Source organism: Fukomys damarensis, unplaced genomic scaffold, assembly GCF_012274545.1.
Source record: "Fukomys damarensis isolate Sample0158 unplaced genomic scaffold, DMR_v1.0_HiC HiC_scaffold_28, whole genome shotgun sequence".
Taxonomy (NCBI): domain Eukaryota; kingdom Metazoa; phylum Chordata; class Mammalia; order Rodentia; family Bathyergidae; genus Fukomys; species Fukomys damarensis.
This window is the reverse complement of record NW_022900940.1, coordinates 45127723-45150106: the sequence shown is the minus strand read 5'-3', so window position 1 is coordinate 45150106 and position 22384 is coordinate 45127723. Positions and strand designations below refer to the sequence as shown.

Genomic DNA, 22384 nt, shown 5'->3' with positions numbered 1-22384 from the left:
AGCTCACATTTATGCTTTAAAATATTTCTATTGATGAGTTATTCATTTCAAATTTATGCACTTTATTAAACATTGAGTGCTTGGCAGGAAAAAAATTTACAAAAACAAAGCATTGCATTTTTTAATATTTACTGAGTGTTTATAAAACAGCATCAAAATTTTCAACATCAACTGGTTTTCGATGCACAACACCTAAAAGAGAACATCAGAAATAAAGGACTGTGATCTACAATGAAAATACCAATAGAACTCACAAAAAAAATCATTACTTCAATTACCACACCTACGGCAATCTACACACAAGCGCACACTCCACACGGGGAGCACTCTCTTTTTTTTTTGTACACCCCGGCCTTTTTGTAGGATATAGTTGCCATCTCGCTCATCTTGCTGTTTTTTTCAGGAGATTCTATCATGTAATGTACAGGTTACGTGAACATAAAATATCAATAAAATATAGTATTAAATTCTGAATAAGAACAGCAAAATTTTCAGATCAGCGAATTGCTTGCTTATGAAACCTAAAAGGTAACAACAGAAATATAAACCTATGTGAACTACAACGCCAATACCAATAGAATTCGACAATAAAAGTAGGTCTGGGATTTAGCTCAGTGGTTCCCCTGCCTGCTTCACAAGTACAAGATCCTGAGTTCGATCCCCCGTACAAAATAAACAATAACAATAATAATAAGCTTTGTATAATTGTCATGCTCAAGGCAGTCTTCACACAGGAAAACTGCATGATCCATGCACAAGTATCGCTTACACTGATAGCACATACATTTTGTTTTCCTGTCCTTTTTCATAGGGCACAGCTGACATCTTTTACAGTAGGTCTTTGTGAGGCTGCGCCTGCCTGTTCACCTGTCAGCTCACCAGTGTGCGCCACAATTTTTTGGCGTAGTTTCCTGGGCAGAAACATTTTGTTTTTCCTCTGCTGTAAATGATCTCTTATGAATTCTAGTCTCAGTTCTCTTAAGAAAATTTCTCCGCGGTGTTTTGCAATTGTCATTTTCTTTGGAAACTATCAAACTATTTGTTACACATGTTTGGGACTGAGTAATCGCCCAACACTCTGTGTTTCAAGTGACATCATAGTTGCTACGTAACTCATCCAGAATATCTGTTCTGTCTTTGGTTTTCTTGTAGAAAGTTTCCTTCTCAGGCTTCCATTTTGCCCAGGTTTCCCTATCAATATTCCCATCGTGGTGCAATGTTGACATCAGCAGTGCCAGTTTGTTTCTTTGCCGTATAGGAGGTTGATGTAAATCATTGTGAAATCCAAAGACTGCATCATATAACTCTATGTTTTTAAATTGCAACATTTCATTTGGAATTTCTGCTTTGTTCCTGTGTTCAGCTCTTATGCTGGTCAACTTGTGCTCTGTTAGCAAATGTAACATCGACTGAAAACTGGTAAACTGAATGTCGAATGTCAGATTCTGATTAGTTTGGGAGATGGGAGCAACACATCTGTTTACAGCATCATTTGGCTTATTACTATATGAATAAGGACCCGGTGGCTGGGTGCCAGAATAAATTTCTAAGTCAAAAGCATAATAAGTCTTTACATCTGTAAGGGCATACATTTTTATGCCACATTTTGAAGGGGTTTTTTTTTTACATGTGCTCCCTAAAGTTAGAGTAGTCATATGTTCGGGTGGTGTGTAAACTGCTTGGGAATTACTCAGAAATCTGTCAAACAATGACCAGAGAACAGCCAGATATAAGTCCTCCCCCACCCCTTGGCAGATGGTTTCATCGTTAGACCTCAAATAATTGTAAAGGAAACCAAATCTCCTAAGTGTAATTAGTATTCTATGAACTTTAAGCCCACCTGCATCGCTTTTCCATAAGTAGTTTATATTTCTGCAATTACCATGAGAAAACCCTGCTTATGCATAGAAACCTATGCGTCCAGCTCAGTGAGTGAGGTGTCATAATAAATACATTTGAGTATGACTATTGGTGCATACAGAACATTTTACTTGTATTTCAGCCTTTGCATATTTCACATCTTGTACCATTTCATTTATTACAGTTTCCAACACTGAATGGTGGTGCTGGCATTGCGTCCAACAAGTTTCACCTCTGCTAAAGTCTTAACTGTATTTCTGGACCTAGTTCTAACATAGGATCTTTGCATCTGGTTGTGTGACTTTTTTGCAACAGTTCCACTGGTCAAACATGCACTTACACTGCTGCTTTCTTCATCATCTGATTCAAGGAGGTCTGCATTCCCTGTGTCTGTACAGCCGATTTCGCTCCATTTCATTGTCACAGAACTGAGGCTCATATGACCAGTATCAAACTCATCATCACCACACACCCACACCACTCTTTTGTTCTGAAAACATGGATTTTACCATAGTGAATCATCTTCACCAGCCATTTATGAGTAATCTGATAATTCACGTTTGACCTCTTCCAAAACTTTCAAATTTGGGTTTTCACGTGTCATTATACTGAACTGGGCTACGTCTATCAGAAAAATGAAAAGAAAACTTTTTACAAAACAAATGCTAGAGCCACCTGCCTCACAAGTGCAAGGTCCTGAGTTCAGTCATTCGGTTTAAAAAATAAAAAATGAAAAAGCTACAGTGGCGTGGGTGTATTATACCCTGCATGATGCTCAGGTAAATATATGCAAAACCTGTTAGGCAGTGGAAAATGTGAGTGAAAATCCCAGTTTGACACTTCTGCACAGGGGCACACATTTTGCCATTTGTCATACCAAGAGCCTAAGCACAAAGATTGCTTCTGGCATCCCTCAGGCAAAGGTCTAAGACACATGGCCAGCTACTATTATGTTAAAATACAAATTAACAGTAGAAAAGTATGATGTGGGTATATTTAACCCATTGTAATGCCCCAGTTATATTTCTGCCAAATGGCATTCAGACTGGGAGAATGAGGGTCAATATACACCAGAGATCCAAACCAACTAGTTCAACTCCTTGAAAGACTTTGAGATCAGTTCAAATAGAAGTTTACAGAGCATAATACACATCCTTAAACACTATAAACTGAGACTCATCACTCTGAAAATTCCTGCAGTACAATAAGCAGAGATGACATTTAAAACCTTTAATAAATCAGAGATCTGAAATGGATGACACAGGATAGCATAAAGGTCTAGTATGATTCTTAGGAGATCCCAAAGTAAGAGGTTCTAGGGCAGTGCCAGAGAAAGAACTCAGGGAGACTGAGCCACATATGAATTTTAGAATTTTTAACTATTTATACAGTTATACCAGAGGCAGTAACTAGAAGAAGCAATGAATTCTTACTAAACCGGGACACTAAATAAACATTGCCCTTTGCTGGACAAAACCAGTTCAAGGAAAGTCTATATCCTTTGTAGTTTTTCATATCACACACTAGTTTAATTGCATAACAAATAATAGCAGGCTTTTCCAATCCTTCCAAGAGGTTGATTGATAATAAATAACTCCTACAACAGAAAACTTATTTTGCTGTATTGGAATGTCAGCTATTCTAATTAAACATATTCCCTAAACTGACTTAGTTTTTATAAAATCTTAAATATTGTTCCAGAGTAAACTATGCAACAAAACAAAACTAGCAGCACTTGCCAGACGGGAAGAGCAGCAGGAAACAATGCGTCCACAAGGTCACAGTCTAAGGTCCTCATCTAGCTGCAGGCTCTAGGCCAGTCTGATCTGTTTGTTTAAAAAAGATACTGAGGGCTGGGGATTTAGCTCAGTGGTCCCACCGCCTGCCTCACGAGTATAAATCCCAAGTTCAATCCCCGATACCCAAACAAAATACAAACAACAAAAAAAAAGATATATACTAGCAAGAGATACAAAGGTAGTATAGGTATATTAGTATCAAACTTTCTGTTTATGGAAACACCAAAGAAATGACTTTATCATTTTAGTCAAATATTTATATCACAGTAGTCATTTTTCATATGACATAAAATCACAATGAAAGCTACACTCAGTGAAATCATTTTATCTTTTAATGACAGCAACAGAAAGTGAGGATTCCAGAAGGAAGTTCCTAGAAAACATTTCTCAAGAAGTCAAAGTTCTGAAGCCAGGCGTGGTGGCGCACGCCTGTAATCCCAGCACTCGGGAGGCTGAGGCAGGAGGATCACTGTGAGTTCGAGACCAGCCTGGGCTACATAGTGAGTTCCATGTCAGTCTCAACTACATAGTGAGACCCTGTCTCAAAAAACAAAGAGAAGTCAAAGTTCTGCATTATGTACACATGATGATTAAGTTTCTAATGGAAAATAGGGTTTAGACTAAATGAAACATAGGAATGGTAAATTTTAATAGCATGAAGCAACCAAAAAAGATACACTACTCATTGTGCTACTGGTTTCAAATAGGCCCTTAAAAAATTATCAGGTGAGACGAAGAGGTGAGATTCATGTTAGGATCAGTCGGCCACAATCCACTGAAGACTGACACTGCACTTGAGGTGCAAAAGTAAGGGTCTGAAATCTCACAAGGCTGACGTAGGAAAGACTTGGTCGCCAGCCCATGGCACTGGAAGGAAGCACTTGGACCAGGAGGTGGTGGGACCCACCAGGAGGAAGCTGGGCCACTGGAGGCATGCCCTAAAAGGGGATAGGGGACCCTGGCCCTTCCAGCGGCTCTCCTTTCCCAACCACCATGAAGTAAGTAGCTTCCTTTGTCACACACTTCAACCATGATGAAATGTCTCACCACAGGCCCAAAGAAACAGATCGACCCACTACAGACTGAAAACCCTAAAATTTCGAGCCACACTAAAATTTCTGTTCTTGTAAATTGATAATCCTAGGGATTTTTATCAAACTAACAAAAAGCGAACACACCAGGCAAAACAGACCGAAACATAACTGTGCAAGATGTAAGACTTTCATTCAGGTATCTGGTTGACCTTGTGAAAGAGGTACCTTCCCCATTTAAATAAACACAGAAAATTCTATCTTGCAGCATACATTAGACACTTATTCCAGCTATACAACGGCAATAGCAAAAGTTCATAACACATTCCCTTATATTTAATATTGCCACAAAGACCACCTCACCAAGAGAACTGACAAGGTGAGTAATAAGAGTTCAGTTCAACTTAATAAATTCAATGAGAAAAAGGCCAATAAAGTGGTACTGAGCATGATATGCTCAGTACGATATATAACAACGATATTTTATTTGTCAAAGAGAATTCTACATAGCATAGCTTAACTACATCCAGAAAAAAGAAAGAATCCTATTTCTTGTCATGAAAAAGTGAGTCTTATGAACCAGATCCGATATAATAAATGAGTACATTTTGTTAGGTTAGAAAGAAGGACCTTAGCCTTTAAAGTAATCACAGAGCACATGCAAATTCTGCTCCGATTATTAGGCAAGGATTCAGCTAGGTGTACTCTTCCAATGAGCTTCTAAATTATTGATGTCCTCCCGCCCACACTCTCCCCGGGAAGTCAGTTTCAAAGGCTAGAACACCAGCCTTTCAAATTTATGACCAGAGAAAAAGATGCTTGACTTTGATCCATCACAGATATAAAAAATACTTACTTATTATATGTAACTCTGTATATGTCTTATGTAGGCCCACTAAATTTATAGATTAATGAATGTAAGGATTTACGTTATGTCCAAGTAAATATTGACCTTATATCTACCTGGGTCAATATTTACTGCTTTGCTCAATAAATTCTCATGTTCATTTTCATACTAAGTCAATATCAGTTCATTAATTTCTGCTTGGTTCATTTCAGCATTTTATACAATTTGAATTGCCAGTGAAAATGTTTCACCTAAAAAAACTAGATACCGCCGATTAAAAAGACAAAAGAGTACCTGCTTTCCTTCTAGCATCCCTTGTAGTTTTCTTTATTGTTTTCTTTCCCCCTTTCACTCCTCGCTCCTCTTAAAACTATAACAAATAAAAATTGCTTGACTTTGACATAATTCAGCCATCTATTCTAAAATAAAAGGAGCATTTAAAGTGATGGGCACAGTGGTATAAGAAAATGAAATATTTTAGACATGTACATGTCTAATTTCTCAATGAGAACCATGGGTCAGCTTTCACCAATATGGTTACTTCCTCACACTGGCGTAATCCAGCCGATGATATCCAGCAACTTGTGCTCAATGGGACCTTATCGCCTGCTTTATCTGCAAGCATCCTGTAACTCCACCTGCTTAATTTTGGCGGACATTACTTAAGCATTTCAGCATAAAGATATACTACAATTAGCCAGTTCTCCGGTAGTCATTTAGACTTTTTAAACGCCATGTCACCTATGGGGTATACACAAGTGTCTCTGAAAATGTCTAAAAGTAGGAGTACTCATTCAACATTTAACCTTTTCATAGATGTTTCTTAAAAGGCCTGCAAAGGGCACTATCAACCTGCCACCTTCAGGGTCCTTTGAAAACCTGTCATGTAATCATGCCTCAATGCTGCATCGCAGCAACAACTGGCATTGTCACCACTAGTGTGTATCACACTTTACACCAACACTGGAAGTGTTACCGATAGCATGTATCACTTTACACCAATACTGGAATCGTCACCACTAGTGTGTATCGTTTTACCCCAATACAGCCCTCAGCGGTATTTCATCTGCCTAAATGTCCATCCAAAGGTTAATGGGACTCTAAGGAATGTATTAATATTCTCTCATAATACTGAATACAGTAGCATCCACTAAGTTTACGAACACGTAGGAAACCAGCTACAGAGAGTTTTTTTTTTTTTTAAGGACAAGAAAAAAAACCCTCTACTGAAAAAAATCCTTTTAAACAGTAAGAGAACGAAACCAACTTGGCCAACGACTGAAGATATACACACGGTACCTTCAGCATGTGGAAGCGTGTTGTTCTCTTTGCACATACAGTCCTGATTAATGTGTGGACATATGTGTTTTTTCCCACTCAAAACATCCTGTACAAAAGGAAATCAACACCTACAGAAAGACACAATTTGTTCAATAATTTATTCCCCACCATAAGGCCCTCCTTGTCCCAACACATTTAGGTAGGGTCAGGGAAATACAAAGATTAATTACAGAGAAAGGTTCAACTCTAAGAACATAAAGTCTAAAGAACACAAGAAATCTGGACAAAACGTGACACCACGTCTCAGTCGGGTCCAGTCCAAATTTTTTTATCTTTCGAACAAATCCACCACTCCTCTCCCCATTTACTCGTTTTACTCTAAATGCAATGCCGTGTGCATTCACCCTGAGAATCGGACTACACAATGCACCTTGCTTTCTCTTCCATGCACAGAAAGTAATAAATTCTCACGGGCTCTTTCCTTCTCTCCCTCACATGCACCATGATACAACTGTCACTTCTCCTCCTGTCCTCCTCCCAAGGCCGATCCTCACCCTGCAGTTGGTGGCATCCCTCATACAGCAAGCCAACTGCCACCCACTTCCACCACGCAATCACCTCACCGCTCCATATTAGCCACAGACGGGAGTTCCGGAGCGCTACCAGAATACTGCTGGCCGCTGCACGCTCCGCATCCAACATCCTGCCCCGTCACTGCCAAGCTTTCCGGTCCCCGGACTCCACCAGAACATTCCATGCCTTTGCCCAGCCGTCTTCAAGGGCAGGGCAACGGCAGTAGCAATTACAAGAGGAGCCTCTCTGCCCTCTTCTTACAGCACATGCCCGGCACAGAGGAAGAAGTTAGCAAGTGCAGCAAATAACTTTTACTTATAAATGAGTCACGGTAACAGGGATCTATAAAGAAAGTGGAAATTAATTGTGAAAAGTAAACAGGAGACGTAGAGCTAACCGAGACACGGGTCACGGTCAAGCAGAGAGGCAAAGGCAGCCTTCAAGGTGGGTACACGGGACGGACTCGGCTCATTCCTCCCCAGGGCTGTGGCTGCGCGGCATGACAAGGTGGCTGCCACAAGGAGATTGCATCGCAGGAAATTGTTTCTTTACAGGATTTCGTAGGAGGCTTGAGGACAGGCAAATAATACAACAATATTAACGCTAAGCCTGTAGATTCCAGCGTCTTCCATTCTTCTAATGACAAAGGCACACTTCTGTGGGCATGCATATATTCATTTGCTCTGCACAGACATTCTTAAAAATAGGCATGGAAATATAATTTTAAAGAATTTAACTATAGCTTCAGTTCACCAGGGGAGAGCTTGTTACTTCAAGGGATCCAACGGGAAACCTTTTATAAATCACTTACTACTTTTTTCAGTTTCCTCGTAGGACCCCACCCCTTCCACCCCCAGTGAATACAAAAGACAGGCTCTGTCTTGCTCTTTTTTTGTCTGTCTGTCCATTTGCCCACTTAAAACCTATGCACTGAGTATTCCCAAAATGAAACACTCTGCACGCTGCAGGAGAAGCAAAGAATAGCAGGCCATAATCCTTGTCCTCAAGGAGTCTACATTTAGCTGGAGAAAAGAGCGTGCGCAAGTTATAAAACAAGATGTTTATAAAACAAGCAGTGGGGGTGGCAGATAATTCAGAGCTGAACGGGTAAGACATCTTCTACTACAGGGTAGAAGCCAAAAATGATACCAGGTACGTACAGACATGACTTCCAACTCTCAGAGCCACACTGCAGGGTATGTTCTTTCATCTGCATTTTACAGCTGAGCAAGACACTGACCGCAAGACAGTTAGAAAAGACCTTGGATGTTCCCTGCTCCAGCGAGAAATGCCTCTGAGAAGAACCTGTCTGCCCTTCACCCAGCCCACCGCCAGGACTCCCTTACAGAGGATTTTTGTTACCACGTGTTTCAATTTTGGATTCCTCCATTGATGAGAGAATTCCCCATCTGTACTGACTCATAAAAGCTCTTCATGCACAGAGAAACTAGGAGATAGAGAATGCTGAAGGTGAAAGAAGGGGAGGAGTTGGTGGGGGAAGACAACCTGTTTTCTCCAAGTTTCAGAGGGGAAGAGAGAAGAGAGCCTCATAAAAGCTCTTTCCACCTGGACTTGCTCCAGATCGCTCCTTTCTCATTCCAGCAGCGGTGACCTACCCAACATGTGCTATTTTTTGTGGAATAATCACAGAAGTTCTGGGCAAACTCCAAAATGCTTGTGCTGTCAGCACCTCAAGCAGTATACAAAAATATCTACATCTTAGCGGGGTAAAATTTAGGGAAGAGAAATGTTTCATTTCCAGTGAGCTGGCCTGAAACGAGCGCATCTTCCCCAGTGTAAGACGATAGAAAATGCAAAAAAGGTTGCTGATGTCTTTCACCTGTCTGAGTAGGAAGAAGGAAAATGAAATCCAAAGATATAAAGAATTCTGAAATTACATGGCTATTATATTAACATAATTTCTTAAATGCTAATTCATACCTTTTATGAAAAGTGTTTCTACGTTGAACTCAGACACAATGGCCCCTTTTTTTGCAGTGGACCAAGTGAGTAACCTGAGCAGTAAGCCATCCTCAAGTGACCACAGTGGCCCTGGAACAGGTTTTCCAGTCCAGTCTTTGCTAGAGCTACAGGTGCTCACACAGGAATCGTGTGACAAGCCTTCAACAAACAGTCTGTGTTCTAACATTTGGAATACAAATGGCCTGCATTATCCAGAATGATGCAGCAAAAATCAAAATACCTTAGCTTGTCCTAAATTGATAAGTAAAATGTTAAAGAACTAAAGTCACGAAAACATCCTACAAAAGAGCTATTTCCAAGCCCCAAACCTCCTGCACCCCTGTGCACTGACTGTGGTGGGCGAGTGTCGAATAACCAGGTTGGCTTCCTTTATCAAACTCCACTCCAGGCAAAGGAACCTATGAGGCAGGACGCAACAACCACAATAACTACTATCACCTCTCCAACCTATCCCCAGAAACAGCCACTCCACTCACCTTTGCCAAAACAGGTCACTGGCATCCCTGTGACTCCTGCCCACAAGCACACCCGCCCCCGAATATTCCAGCCAAGAGACAGCAAAGAAGACAAAAAAAAAAACCAGCACCCCAGTCCCAGAACAGTCAGCATCTGAGTGAGACTAAGATGGCTCAAAACCCCAGGTAGCACTAAGGTAGGCAGCGTGGTAAACTCCTGTTGTAAAGGCCGGACACGCGTACCTAACCTTTTCAGCCCAGGGTCTCTTGTCACAAATACTCAGCTCTGCAGTGGGAGGACAAAAGTGCCACAGACAATATACAAAGGAATAAGCATGGCTGTGTACCAGTAATACTTTATGGAAGCAGACAGTCTGAGGTTCACATTTTGCCACTTTTGAACTTGAGGAACATTTGCTTAGCCCTCATTCCCAAACCCAGGTGGGTACATTTTGTAAATTATGGTGGGGCGTGTCTCAGTTGCTTAGCTCTGAGTAATACCCAGGATGGCAATCACAGCCACCCAAGGAGAACTCCAGTAACAGCAGCAGCAACAACAAGAGGACCGACAGTGTCAGAAACAGCAGGGGTAATAGTAGGTATTTATGTCATGACAGAGATGATGTTACACCACACACACACACACACACACACACACACACACACACACGGCCCTCAGTTCATCCCCACAACAGTCATATGGGGGAGGACTAATTTCTCCCATTATCAAAACGGGGAAACTGAAGTTCCAAGCAGTTAAGTGTTCTTCTAAAATCCTAACTGATAAAACTGAGATTTGAACCAGGGACCAACTACAAAATCCATACTCTCCTATGCCACACCTGCAAAATACAACATCTTAGGAGGAACTAAACACATCAGAGAATTAGCACACGAGGCTAAAATCTGGACCATTACACCAATCTTCCAGACATGGCCCGCTTCACCTTTGCTAAATTAAAAACCATTCCCCCCAACAAAGAAAGAGCCTTACACTTCATTTGCAAGTCTAATTTTCCAAATGCCATACACGCTTTTCAGTAAATACCTACCTCAGAGGGCTCCCCCTCTCCTTTTTCTGGCTTCAATAAAGGTACCAACAGGCCACCACACTACCTCCTTCCTACCCCTTCTCTATCTATGGACCGAATTCCAGGGGGTGTCTGATGGCCCTCAAGGCCACGGTGGCAAAAGAGAAGCCCTGACATTCTGGTCTTCTCAGGCAAAACTGTGTCGTGGTCAAGGACTGTGTGCAGGTTTGAAACTGAGCACCAACACGATGCCCCAAGTAGAAGGTTCCACACCTGACCTGTGTGACAGGTCACAGCCGACACAGGCACACTACAAAGACGGTACAGCATCACCCTGAGGCTGTGTGTAGGTGGCACAAATGAACCTATCATGTCCAGACTTCGGGCCCACCCCAGTTTATCTCATCGTGTGTAATGAAATACTGCAAAATGCAGAAACCTCCCAGATTGGAAACGCTGCTAGTCCCAAGTGCTCTGGGTAAGGGATGCCCCTTCTGTACTGCCACCTGCTGTCTCATTCTTTTTTCCTTCGTTTATGTTCACCATTACGACTAGCCATTCTGGTTCTTGCAAAACAGTCCATAGTCCTCTGCAGGATTCCTCCCATGATGGCCCTAACCAAATTCCAGCAGATACAATTTCATCTAAAACAGGAGTTGACCAACGATGGCCTTTAAGCCTACCCAACCCAGCACCTCTCTTTGTGCAGCCTACATATGAAGAATGCTTTTGGTGCTTTTAATGGGTGGGAGAAAATATCCAAAGAACAGTATTTCTTGACACAAGAAAGTTATAAAACTCCAATTGCAGGATTCACAAATAAAGTTTTTCCAAGATAATTCCCATCTGTCCATTATGTCTACCACTGCTTTTATGGCTACGATGGCTGAGTTCAACAGCTATGGCAGGGACCAGATGAGCTGAAAAACTTACAACGCTTCCTAGCTGTTGTCTGAAGAAAGTGCCCCTTGTCCTAAATGTAAACCACTGGTCCACCCCTTCACAGAAGGGGCACCCACACGCAATCACAACGCAGGCCGGAAGTATGGAGTGGAGGAAGCTACTGAAGGCTACCAGCGGTGAGGACATCGTAACTTTTCACACTCCGAAGGTGGCACGGCGTGTGTGCATTCTTAACTGAGTAATCGGCGAAGTTCTAGGCCTTCATTTTGTCACTGCCATTTGCAACTGCAGAAGCTGATGGGATATAACTTCCAGTTTCCTGACTAACAGCATCATTATTCTAAATTGATGAACTGTAAATAGCAGGTCACTTTATGCTTCTTCTTGCCTCGTATCAGAGCCAGAGACTACAAAATGATAAATCTTCTCTGTGTTTCTTGGCAAAAAGATATATATGTATGTATAAAATTTTGGTCTTCATCTCCTTCAATTTCCTTCACTCATCGGAAATAGTGGCAAAAAGACTCTAATTAGGTAACTCTAATCACAAAGAATGGGTATGATGGAAGACTTCAGAATCGCTATCTGTTAGCAGCAAAACAAAACAGATAGGCTATTCTCCCTGAAGGGGCAGGAGATTTATCAATAGACAAAAGGATGCAAAAAGCCAATAGATAAGGTGTAATTAAAGATCAGACCTATAAATTTTACACTGGCATAAATTTAACAGGATTTGCAGGTGGAAATTCAAGATTTAAGACCTGAGCAATACTATGAGACGCATACCTTTCAGCTGATCCAACAACACTGCTTAATACATAAATTTATTAAGACTAAAACTCCATGCCTCCAAGCTCTTTCGTTCAAGGAATTTGAATTATTCACTGCCAAAGTACAGTAATTTCCAAAAGCGGTCTATCTTCCTCAAGTATTCCTCCTTAATTATCATTTTTTCTTTTTTTTTTTTTTTTTTTTTTTTTTTTTTGGTACCGGGGATTGAACTCAGTTCCTTGCACTTGCAAGGCAGGCCACCGAACCACTGAGCTAAATCCCCGGCATTCCTCCTTAATTAGCTATAATTCATTTTTCATATATTGTTGAGCTTCAAAATATCTTAGAAATAACAATCCATGTATCTATCATATTTCTGGTAACTGTAGAGAGCACGATCAAGAAAGATTTCTACATAGCTGTGAGTTTCCCTTCTCTCCCCCCACCTACAAAAGTGAGAAAATTGATTCCACTGGAATTTTCAACAAGCTGCAGCAATGTTCTCTCACGTGCTAGTCAAAGGCTAAAAAGAAAAAGAAAAATGAAAAGACGCTCAAGGTACTGTAAGAAGACGATTCAAACGATAAGCTGTGATCCGGAAATAAAGCTGCACTTCCCAGATTACAGCACGCAAGACCCTTTTTGACACGAGATGCTTTACGACGTTTAGCAGCCACCAAAGCCACTGGGATGAGCCTTGTATTTCTGGGCTCCCTGAAATCACAGGCAGCTGAAGGTCCGGGGAGGGGCAGCTCTGGAGAAGCTATTGGAAAATCCCCAGTTTGGTACAGTAACTCATTAACGAGGAAAACTCAGACATAAAGGCGAATGGGTGGGAAATACAGGGTGAGAAACCAGTGAAGAGATCTATTAAGGTGCGTAGCAACCTTGAGGGAGAACAGGCTTCGGTGTCTCAACTTTTAGTGAACTTCAGGACACTTTGAACAGACAAAGCTGGACGTGAAAGGAATGGAAAGTGTGCCTCAGGGGCGTCGAGGGTCCCGATCAGGACAACTCACCGGAGTAGGCCCAGTAAGGGTCACCAGAAGCTTTGCGCCTGCGGATCTGCACGGAGCTGCCGTGTCTGCTGTCCTTCGGGGCCCCCACGTAGCCGCCTTCAGTCAACGCTGGAAGAGAGGAGACAGGAGGTGAGACAAGTCACACTCTAAATGGCTCAAAGATTCTTATTCTGTGGGGGAACGAAGCTAGCGGAGAATCCAAAGTGACTCCCACGACCACTCTGATCCTAACAACAGCTGCCAAGGAGCTCCCCGCGGAGAAGCACAGGACCCCATTTGCAAAATGCCACCAGGGTGAGGGTACAATGGTCCCACGATAAACACACTGAGGCTCCAAGGAGGGCATTAACTTTCCTTTGCCCCTAATCAGACAACTGACAGAACCAGACAGAGCCTGCCATTTTGCTTCCAAGTGCATGAATAAGCATAAATCCTAAGTATCCAGGCCCACTGGCTGCATTTGAGCTTCACAGAGCAAGGGGTTGCTGTCCATGTTTGACAGATGGAAACGTTCAAGCTCAGAGACGCCCAGGCACACAAGTGAGCAAACAGCAGATCAGCAAACCAAGCATGGGCATCACGTCTTCTAGGCCTGGCCTCTGCCACCCTAACCCAGGACACCTGGTGAGGCCTGGGAGACCCCTCACAGTGAGTACCCGTCTTCCACACCCTTGGAGCCAAAACAGCCACCTGCAGTCCTGAGAACAAGCAAACCTCCAGGGCCGACAGTGCTCACGGGAAAGATGAAAAGAAACAACACTGCTTAATGATGCATTTTTGAAATTCAAAATGAGTCCAATCCACCAAGTAGAAGCAAAAACATTCACCAGGGCTACAGAAAACTTCCACCTGCCTGCTACAGCATGCAGAGCCCTTCTCCTCCCATCCTCTTCATGGATGCAAATTTCTCTTGTAAGCCCACACCTGAACGCACCGATGTGTAAGACGACAAATATCACAGGTGCCCAGAATCCAAAATGAAAGGGAATTATACTCAAATAATACACCCCTCCTGAGTATGTTAATATTTAAATGCACCCAAACAAAATCAAGTATGCTTCTTAAAAGCAAAGAATATAGTTAGGGGACCTGTACATTCAATTTAACATGAAGATGGAAATGGGAAAACACAATACATTCTCAATAGCCAAAAATTTTGGTAATGGTATTAGCTTTGATGAGGTGACGGTCACAAAGAATGAGGAGGAAACAGGTAGACTACTTCACGCTTACACTTCAGTTGCAAAGATCATCTTTAACACAAGTAATGCTTGAAAAAAGATTCAACAGAAATGAGCCCTTGTGTGGGAAATGGGAATCTAATAAACTCCAAATACTCATCTCAAAGTAAACCTACTATCACTTACATCTGCTCACTGGTCCTGTATGACAAAGCCAAAATCTAAGCTGGTTTTTTTTTGTGTGTGGGGGGGTTAAAAGATCGTTTTTAAAGTATGCACACTGAAGGTTTGGGTCCCTACCGTTCAACCCTTCCTACAGTCTGGTAGCTGAGTTATTCAGAACACTAGGAACTTGACCATTCGCAGTTTCTATTGATCAAAACTAAAGTTTTCCATCTCCTACTCTCCTAAATACCTTTTCCTCCACTAAAGTATACTAAATTAGGCATACATATTTTCTGTGCATATGTGAAACTTATGTATCTGTTCACTGCACTCCAAATACTTTTTCCCAAATAACCATTCTCTTTGTACCAACACAATGAGTAAACTAACATCCCCACCATCTGAATAATGAATGTAACTTCTGTTTGAGGGTGTGGTTGATCCTTAGCTTCCCCATCTGAAAAATGGGAGCCAAAAATACCAATCTCCAAGAACTGCTATGAAGGCAACACAACTTACTGTGAGCAGAGCGCCCAACTCATTGTACACTGAGCATGTCATACTGTGTAAAACCTGACAAAGTTAAATAATACTTATCACGGAGCCCTGGAGTCAGACTAAGTCAACCAAAGCAATGTACGAAAGCCATCGAAGTAACAGCTCTGGCTGGTTGCAGAAAACTGTCACCAACTAACTGATTAGGTTGCAAACAAGTAAGCACTTACGGTATAACCCACTGAGTGACTGCCTGACTGGGCTGTAGCCAACTGATGATTCTCCACAACTTAGTTCATTTTTCTATAAGCACTGTCAAATGATGACACTGCAGGGTGGGGCTCCATATTGCAAATCAGTTTTTTCTCAAACTCTACTAAATGTAACCAGTCTCGGGGATTTTTCCTTTGAACACACAGTAGTGGAAATGTGCTTCAGAAGCTCAGCTTTCGTAATACTCACACCCAAATCCGCCAGACTGCGTATCAGGGATTTGCCAGCAGCTCCCTGTGGCCACCGCTCCTGCCAGCTGTGAGGTGCGCTGTCTGGGGTAAGTCGGCAGATCAGTGGATAGCAGCAGGTGCTGTGGTGGACCCCAAAGCCTCAAGGGGGCTAAGGACCAAGTAAGGGATCAACAGAAGAGGGAAAAAGTAGAGCCAGGCTAGAAGGCAGCGGTCTAGTGGATTAATTCTGTGGACAACAGTAATTGCTAGGCAAAGCCAATGTGAAACCAGCCCCTAATAGGCTTTATTCTCACACGCACTGATTACCTGGCAAGGCTCCCTCTCTGTCTCTAGTGTGCAAAAGACACCCCCACCCCAGCTGCCAGTGACACTGAGCCTACTTTAAAGGGTCACTTCAAGGTCACTTCAAGATCTCATGTCAAGCTCTCCATCCACTAAAAAAATAAAAAATAAAAGCCCCTAGGCCCTGGACTTCTCTCCCTAAAATTCAGATTTAACTGGTCTGAGATAAGGCCTAGATGTCAGTTCTTTAAAAAGGAGTTATCCAGGTTATTTTTTAAAAGAGCATCAGGGTCTGGCTAGGTAGCCCAGGATAGCCCCAGAGTCATGCCCCAACCTTCTGGCGGCAGTGACTACGGGTGCCCGCCCCTGGGCCTGGCTCCCAGTGATTTGATTTTGGAGCCAGACATAATCAAGAAATATCCTACTGAGCTGGACCCAAAGTCCCCCAAGATCCCGCTCTTCTCTGGCATTCCTAATGCCTGCCCTTAAAGCCTACAACTTCACTGCCAGTCTCAGGAAAGAACAGCTTCTAAAAGAAGTGACCACATGTGATGCAAGCTCAGAACTTAGATAAATCTGAGCTGACCCAGGACAGGATTTTCACCCTAAAGCGCTTTAACAAATAAGGTAGAAAAGTAAGAAATGGGATTTTCCTCAGGACTGTAAACTCCTAAGTGCACTCCCAATGAAAGATGAATTATGGAATCATAATCTTCACTACCAATCTCCCTTTTATTCCTGAAAAATGGGGTGCTTTTCGTTGCCCAGAAACTTTGAGATTATCGGGGTGGTACAAGGGGGACCAAGCTGCCAGTCAGGTCTTCCTGCCAGGAAGCCCAGCTAGGGGAAGCAGGAGCTCCTGAAGCAACGCTCAAAGCAAACCTGAATTCCAACAGCCTTTAAACAGACAACATGATGACCCCCAGATCTGGGTGGCTTCTGAAACTATTAATGTAGAAGCAAATCTACAAAGATATGTTCAATTCAAGAAGCAGGAGGCCACTATCACGAGGTCTTCCCCTGACACTGCAAAGCCAGGGATGCCAAACCCCTAAGAGAAGATACCTTCACAGCCACTCACACACATCACATCTCACAGGCCTAGGGATCTGGGCCAAGCAGCAAAATAAGTTAAAAAGTAGGCCTCCTGGAACAAAACTAAGAGGTGTGGCATTGCTGAAGACACAGCAGTGGACAGGTGGCAAGAGACGTGGCAAGGCCATCCCAAGGAATGTGGACTCACTGTATCATATCCCCCCAAAGTGCTGAGGTACACAGCAACGGATATGCAGAAAAGCCTGCTTATGAGGAGCACTGTGCATTGCCTGTGAAGAGACTGAAGTTCCCAGAAAAAAGCAGCACAAGGATCCCTGGGCTACCACCATCCCAGCAAAAATGATGGAGCTCAATATACGGTATGCAGTCATAAATAGTGCGGAAAGGAAGGGAGGAAAGGAGGGAGAGAGGGAGAGAGGGAAGAGAAAGGATAGGAAAGGAGGGAGAAAAAGGGAGAGAGGGAAGGGAGGGAGGGAAGGAAGGAAGGAAGCAAGGCTGCCCAATGGTGCCAGTGTTCTGGTAGTTATTGGTTGTAAGGCTATGTTACAGCTTGTGTCTGGATGTACCCCCAAAGCCTCATGTGATCCTAGGAGGGACTTTTCATAGGTGTCTGGGGAGAGAATATGGGATGCTGGGATTAAGGGAGGGCAGGGGAATGAAGAAAAAATAAGAACCAAGATATATCATGTAAAGATACAAGATCCCAATGAAGAATGTAACTGTAGGGTTTATCTAGATTGTACCAATAAACTTTATGGGGGGGTGTTTGATTATTAAATTAGTTCAAGCTGGGTGCAGTGGCACACGCCTGTAATCCCAGGAGGATCGCTGAGTTTGAGACCAGCCTGGGCTAAATAGTGAGTTCTAGGTCAGTCTCAACTACATAGTGAGACCCTGTCTCAAAAGTAAATAAATAAATAAATAAAGTTCACTGACTGGTTTGGCACAGTTCTGGGTATCGCTAATGGGAATGTCCACCCTAGGTATGCTATACCTGGCCTATGGACATGAAGCCCAGATAGAATATAAGGGACAGAAAAGAGGCTGTTTCATGGTCATTTGCTGCTTGTCACTTTCTTCACTACTTCTCTGCCTTCTTCCCACCATGAACTGTTTTTCCTTTGTCATGCCCCTCTGCCATGCCAACCTGCCTTTGATCCAGCCAACTAGGAAGTGAAACCTGTACAAACTGTGAGCCAAAATAAACCTATCCTCCTTTTGATTGTCAGGTATTTTGTCTCCGCAACAAGAAACATCTGAAGCAATGATTATAAGTAGCAAATAAGCAATTCTTTGGGAGGCCACTCAGAAATGAACATGGCAGAAAAGGACTTTATCACTTGGCAGCAAGTTGTTTCAACAGATACATAACTCATTAAAAGTGACTATATTTAGTTTTCCCTCTTACTGCATCTGTCAGTAATGTGTGATTTCTTACCCCACCCCCAAATAAGAAGATAATCTTGTATTATTACTGACACTGTCATAAATTTTTTAAAAAGTTTTAAGTTCTCTGACTGTGTTTCAATCAATTATGAGGTGACTTTTTAAAAACAATTCCTAAAAACTATTATTTGACTAGCAGTCAAAAATGTACACAGAGTCTATTAAGCAACTTAATATTTTATTGGCAAGAAACAGAGATTTGCAAGTAGAAACAGACTGTGGTTCCCAAGTAAAGCTACAGAGTCAGCACACCATATTCAATCAATTTTAATACTCTTTGTACTGTTCTAAGCTCAAACAGCCAACCAACGGCAGCATGGCAATGATATTGTATGGCTATGAATCATGCTATTGATTTTCAATATCTCTGTGCAGAAAATTAAATTATGCAAATGCATGCCTTTACGGATCCTTACCTTAATGCAAAACTTCGTACTTGCTTATTCAGCAACTTAATTACACAATTAAAAATGGAGTATGCTTATGAAAATACGTAGTTTCACTCTTCAAAACAGACAGTAAGGGTAAATCTGCCTACGGTTAACATGTGACTTACAAAAGGGGAGACATGGCATTAAATACACATATATCCCACCGAGCTCGACAGCACCAATCCCAATGACTTTGGGAACTCAAGTCCTCTGTCAGAGGAAAGCTCAGGACTCTTTATCATGTTTACCACCAGAAGTTACTGGGAGAGAAGTTAAAACACAAAAACCCAGTAGTGCACACGGCTGTATACACGTCCTCAAGGAGGTCAACTCCATTGTCATTGTAACCATCACAAAGTACATGCACAAGCGTGTGCGTGCACACACACACACACACACACACACACACACAGGTATGATGCCAATAGGCTGGAAAACCAGATGAGATATTTCAAACTTAAGCAGTCTCCATATATATAATAACAGTGAAGGGTCCATGTAAGAGTGAAGCGAAATTAAACAGCAAAGTCCAACCACTCCCATTGCACAGGAAAATTCTGACTAATTCTATGAGATAAAAGTGGAGACTGCAAAACCAACAGTAATAACTAGCCAATAACGCTTACATTTCACTCAGCAATTAGAATCTTAAGTCAACCTGGTTGCTAGGCAGAGAGCAAATGAGTGACAGGTATTTTCATCAGGGAGTTTTCATCTCTTCTCAGAACTTCCACTTGGTCTACCTCATTTCTAGCCTAAAGCAAAAAAGATAAAAATGTTTCCTGACCCAGAGGCCCAATCCTTTCCTATGAAAATATCCTAAGAGGTACCTACTACTGAAGATATCAACGAAATTGTTTCCTATGTGCATGATTTAATTTCCCAGTGGTACCGGACACAGTTTAGAAGAATAAATGTTTTTATTCTGGGAATTTCAAAGCAGATATGTAACCGATCTGCCTTTGCAGAGCTTCACAAGGATTCTGTGTAATCAGTACGCACACTCAGTGTTTCACAGGAATTGTGAGGTGGGGGAAAATGACTTGAAGCTGTGTTAACTCTTCTGTGTTAATATGCAGGCAAACATTTTTCCTCCAAACAGCCCTGCTCCTCTGAACACCAGAACTTTAAATAAAGTTCTTGACATACATGGCTTTTCTTAGTTTTACTGTCATGAAGAGGCAAAGGTCACCGAGTCCGGATCAGATTATTCAAGAATAAAGTCATATCTATGAATGCAGGTATTTTCTTCCAAAAGTGCAAACGGGTGTGCCAAAATTTCAGAGAACAAAGATGTCTTACTTGTTTCTGACAAAGGTGATCCACTGACACATGCAAGCATGTATGTGAAGGGAAAGGGACATTTGCGATGTCCACCAAAAAGGAAGACAGACACCAAAGATCTCAAAAGAAACTTTGTTCCTCTACAATACTGGTCCGTATTTCCATTTTGAAAAAGGAATGCATGTTTGATCTCTTCAAAGTTCTGATCTCCCGTAGGAAAAGGTGGGCAAGGTTACTCAACCCAGCAAAGGTATGGTGAAGGTTATATCACACAGAAGCCAGAGTACACTGAGAAGAACATCTCAAAGCACCTCCTGAAACCATGGCTTCACACCCTGAGCTCAAAGCAAAACAGACCAGGAGCACACGAGGGTATTTCTATTGAACAACACAGCCCTCTATATAGGTCATTCCAAAGAACGCAGAGCCAGGGAAGGCAGGGCAGCTTCCATCCAAAACTGAAAACATCAGAACAAAGGAATCATGGTTCCTGAGTGCCTCAGATGACAGATGGATGGATGGATGGATGGACGGCATTGGAGAAGGGGTCCTATGTCTGCCATAGCCACGGCCAAAAATAAGCCCACACAAAAGAAGGAGCAGGCATTTTCATGTTGAAATGCAGAACGCAGATCTTTAGAATGGCAGATGAGTAGTTAAGCAAGCTGTTTATATCCATTATAACTGCTCATACAACAAACAAATTAAAGATCCCTCAAGGATGGCGAAATATCCATCAAGAACAATTTTCTCTGAATTTCAAAGAGCATTTGAGAACATTAAATCCCACACAATAGTCTGAAATGAATATATCTTTCTTTCTCACAATTAAAGTGGGCAAAAAGTATCAAATTACAGTTAAAGGTAATTAAATATTCTGATCAGCCTCTCATTTCCTTTGTGCCTGTATTTCAATTAATTGTAGTAAAATGTACTTGGTGAGTGTCCCAAAAAGTAGAATCAAGAAATGCATTCTTTTGCAACTACAAGATTACAAAGAATCCCTGTACTTGTTTGTGACAATGAACTAAACTTAAGAAAAAGATTATAGTAGATTGCCTATTTCAGCATATTCAAAAGTACCTACTGTGTCAACTACAAAAAAAAAAAAAATTCTCATCATCTGAAACGATAAAGAGACCTAATATACAGCCCTGAGTTTTTTAAGTAAAAAAAATTACTACAACTTAAGAGGACTTCAAGGGAAAGAAAAATCACACAGCAACGCTGTTTCATAGAGGGCCAAAGAAACACAAAATAGCCTTGTTAAAATGAAGTAAGTCGTGCAAGGAAGCAAAATACCGGCCTTCTCGTGGTTATTTTACTCCATCATAGTCCCCACTCCAAAAGGCAAGGGGGGTCCCATCTGTTTTAATTAGAAGTAAAAAGAAACCAAAAATGGAATCAGAGCCATTCCTCCGCCATTAACTGTCACAGTCCAAATTTTTCAGAAATTAGGGGAAAAAAATTTCCAAAGTTTCTGAGAAAACTGCTTTATAATGCACCTCATCACACATTTGTGAAGAAAATCTGAAAAATACACAGTTCGCTCTTAGAAGTACCCTCCTTTAAAAAAGAAAAAACAAGTGAGGGCTGGGATTCAACTCAGTGGCACCATGCCTGCCGCGAACTTTCGTCATCATAAAAAGTCTGCTAGGAGCTACTCCAATTGCTCAAAAGCAAACATCACAAGTGTCTACATGAGTCTCAGAAAACTAAAAATGAAAGAAATTCACAAGGAGGAAATTGTCTGGTGTCCTCTTCCTACCACTGCTGGCAAATGTCTAAAATGCAAGCATGTATCCAGGAGTACTAAAAGGACAGAATGACTTTCCTAAGGCGAGACCACCCAATCCCAACTAGACAAGTATTTGTTATTGTCTATAAAAAAGAAAGTCACTCCCACGCCAAATAGAAATGCACTGTGACAACATGAGTTAAAGAAAAAAATAAGAAAGTGAATAGTGATTAAAAAATTGTCTTCACTAACATTCTTTTGTCTAAAGTGTTTGACAGTAACTGTCAAT

General features: G+C 41.8%; 1 protein-coding gene across 1 annotated transcript in view; it reads right to left on the bottom strand.

The window, feature by feature from the left end:
- Nucleotides 1-22384, bottom strand: part of Ptprg (protein tyrosine phosphatase receptor type G) — a 532317-nt gene that overhangs the window by 508087 nt on the left and 1846 nt on the right. The window contains 1 exon segment of the mRNA XM_033757017.1: nucleotides 13554-13661. Coding sequence (XP_033612908.1) covers nucleotides 13554-13661 — 108 coding nt within the window.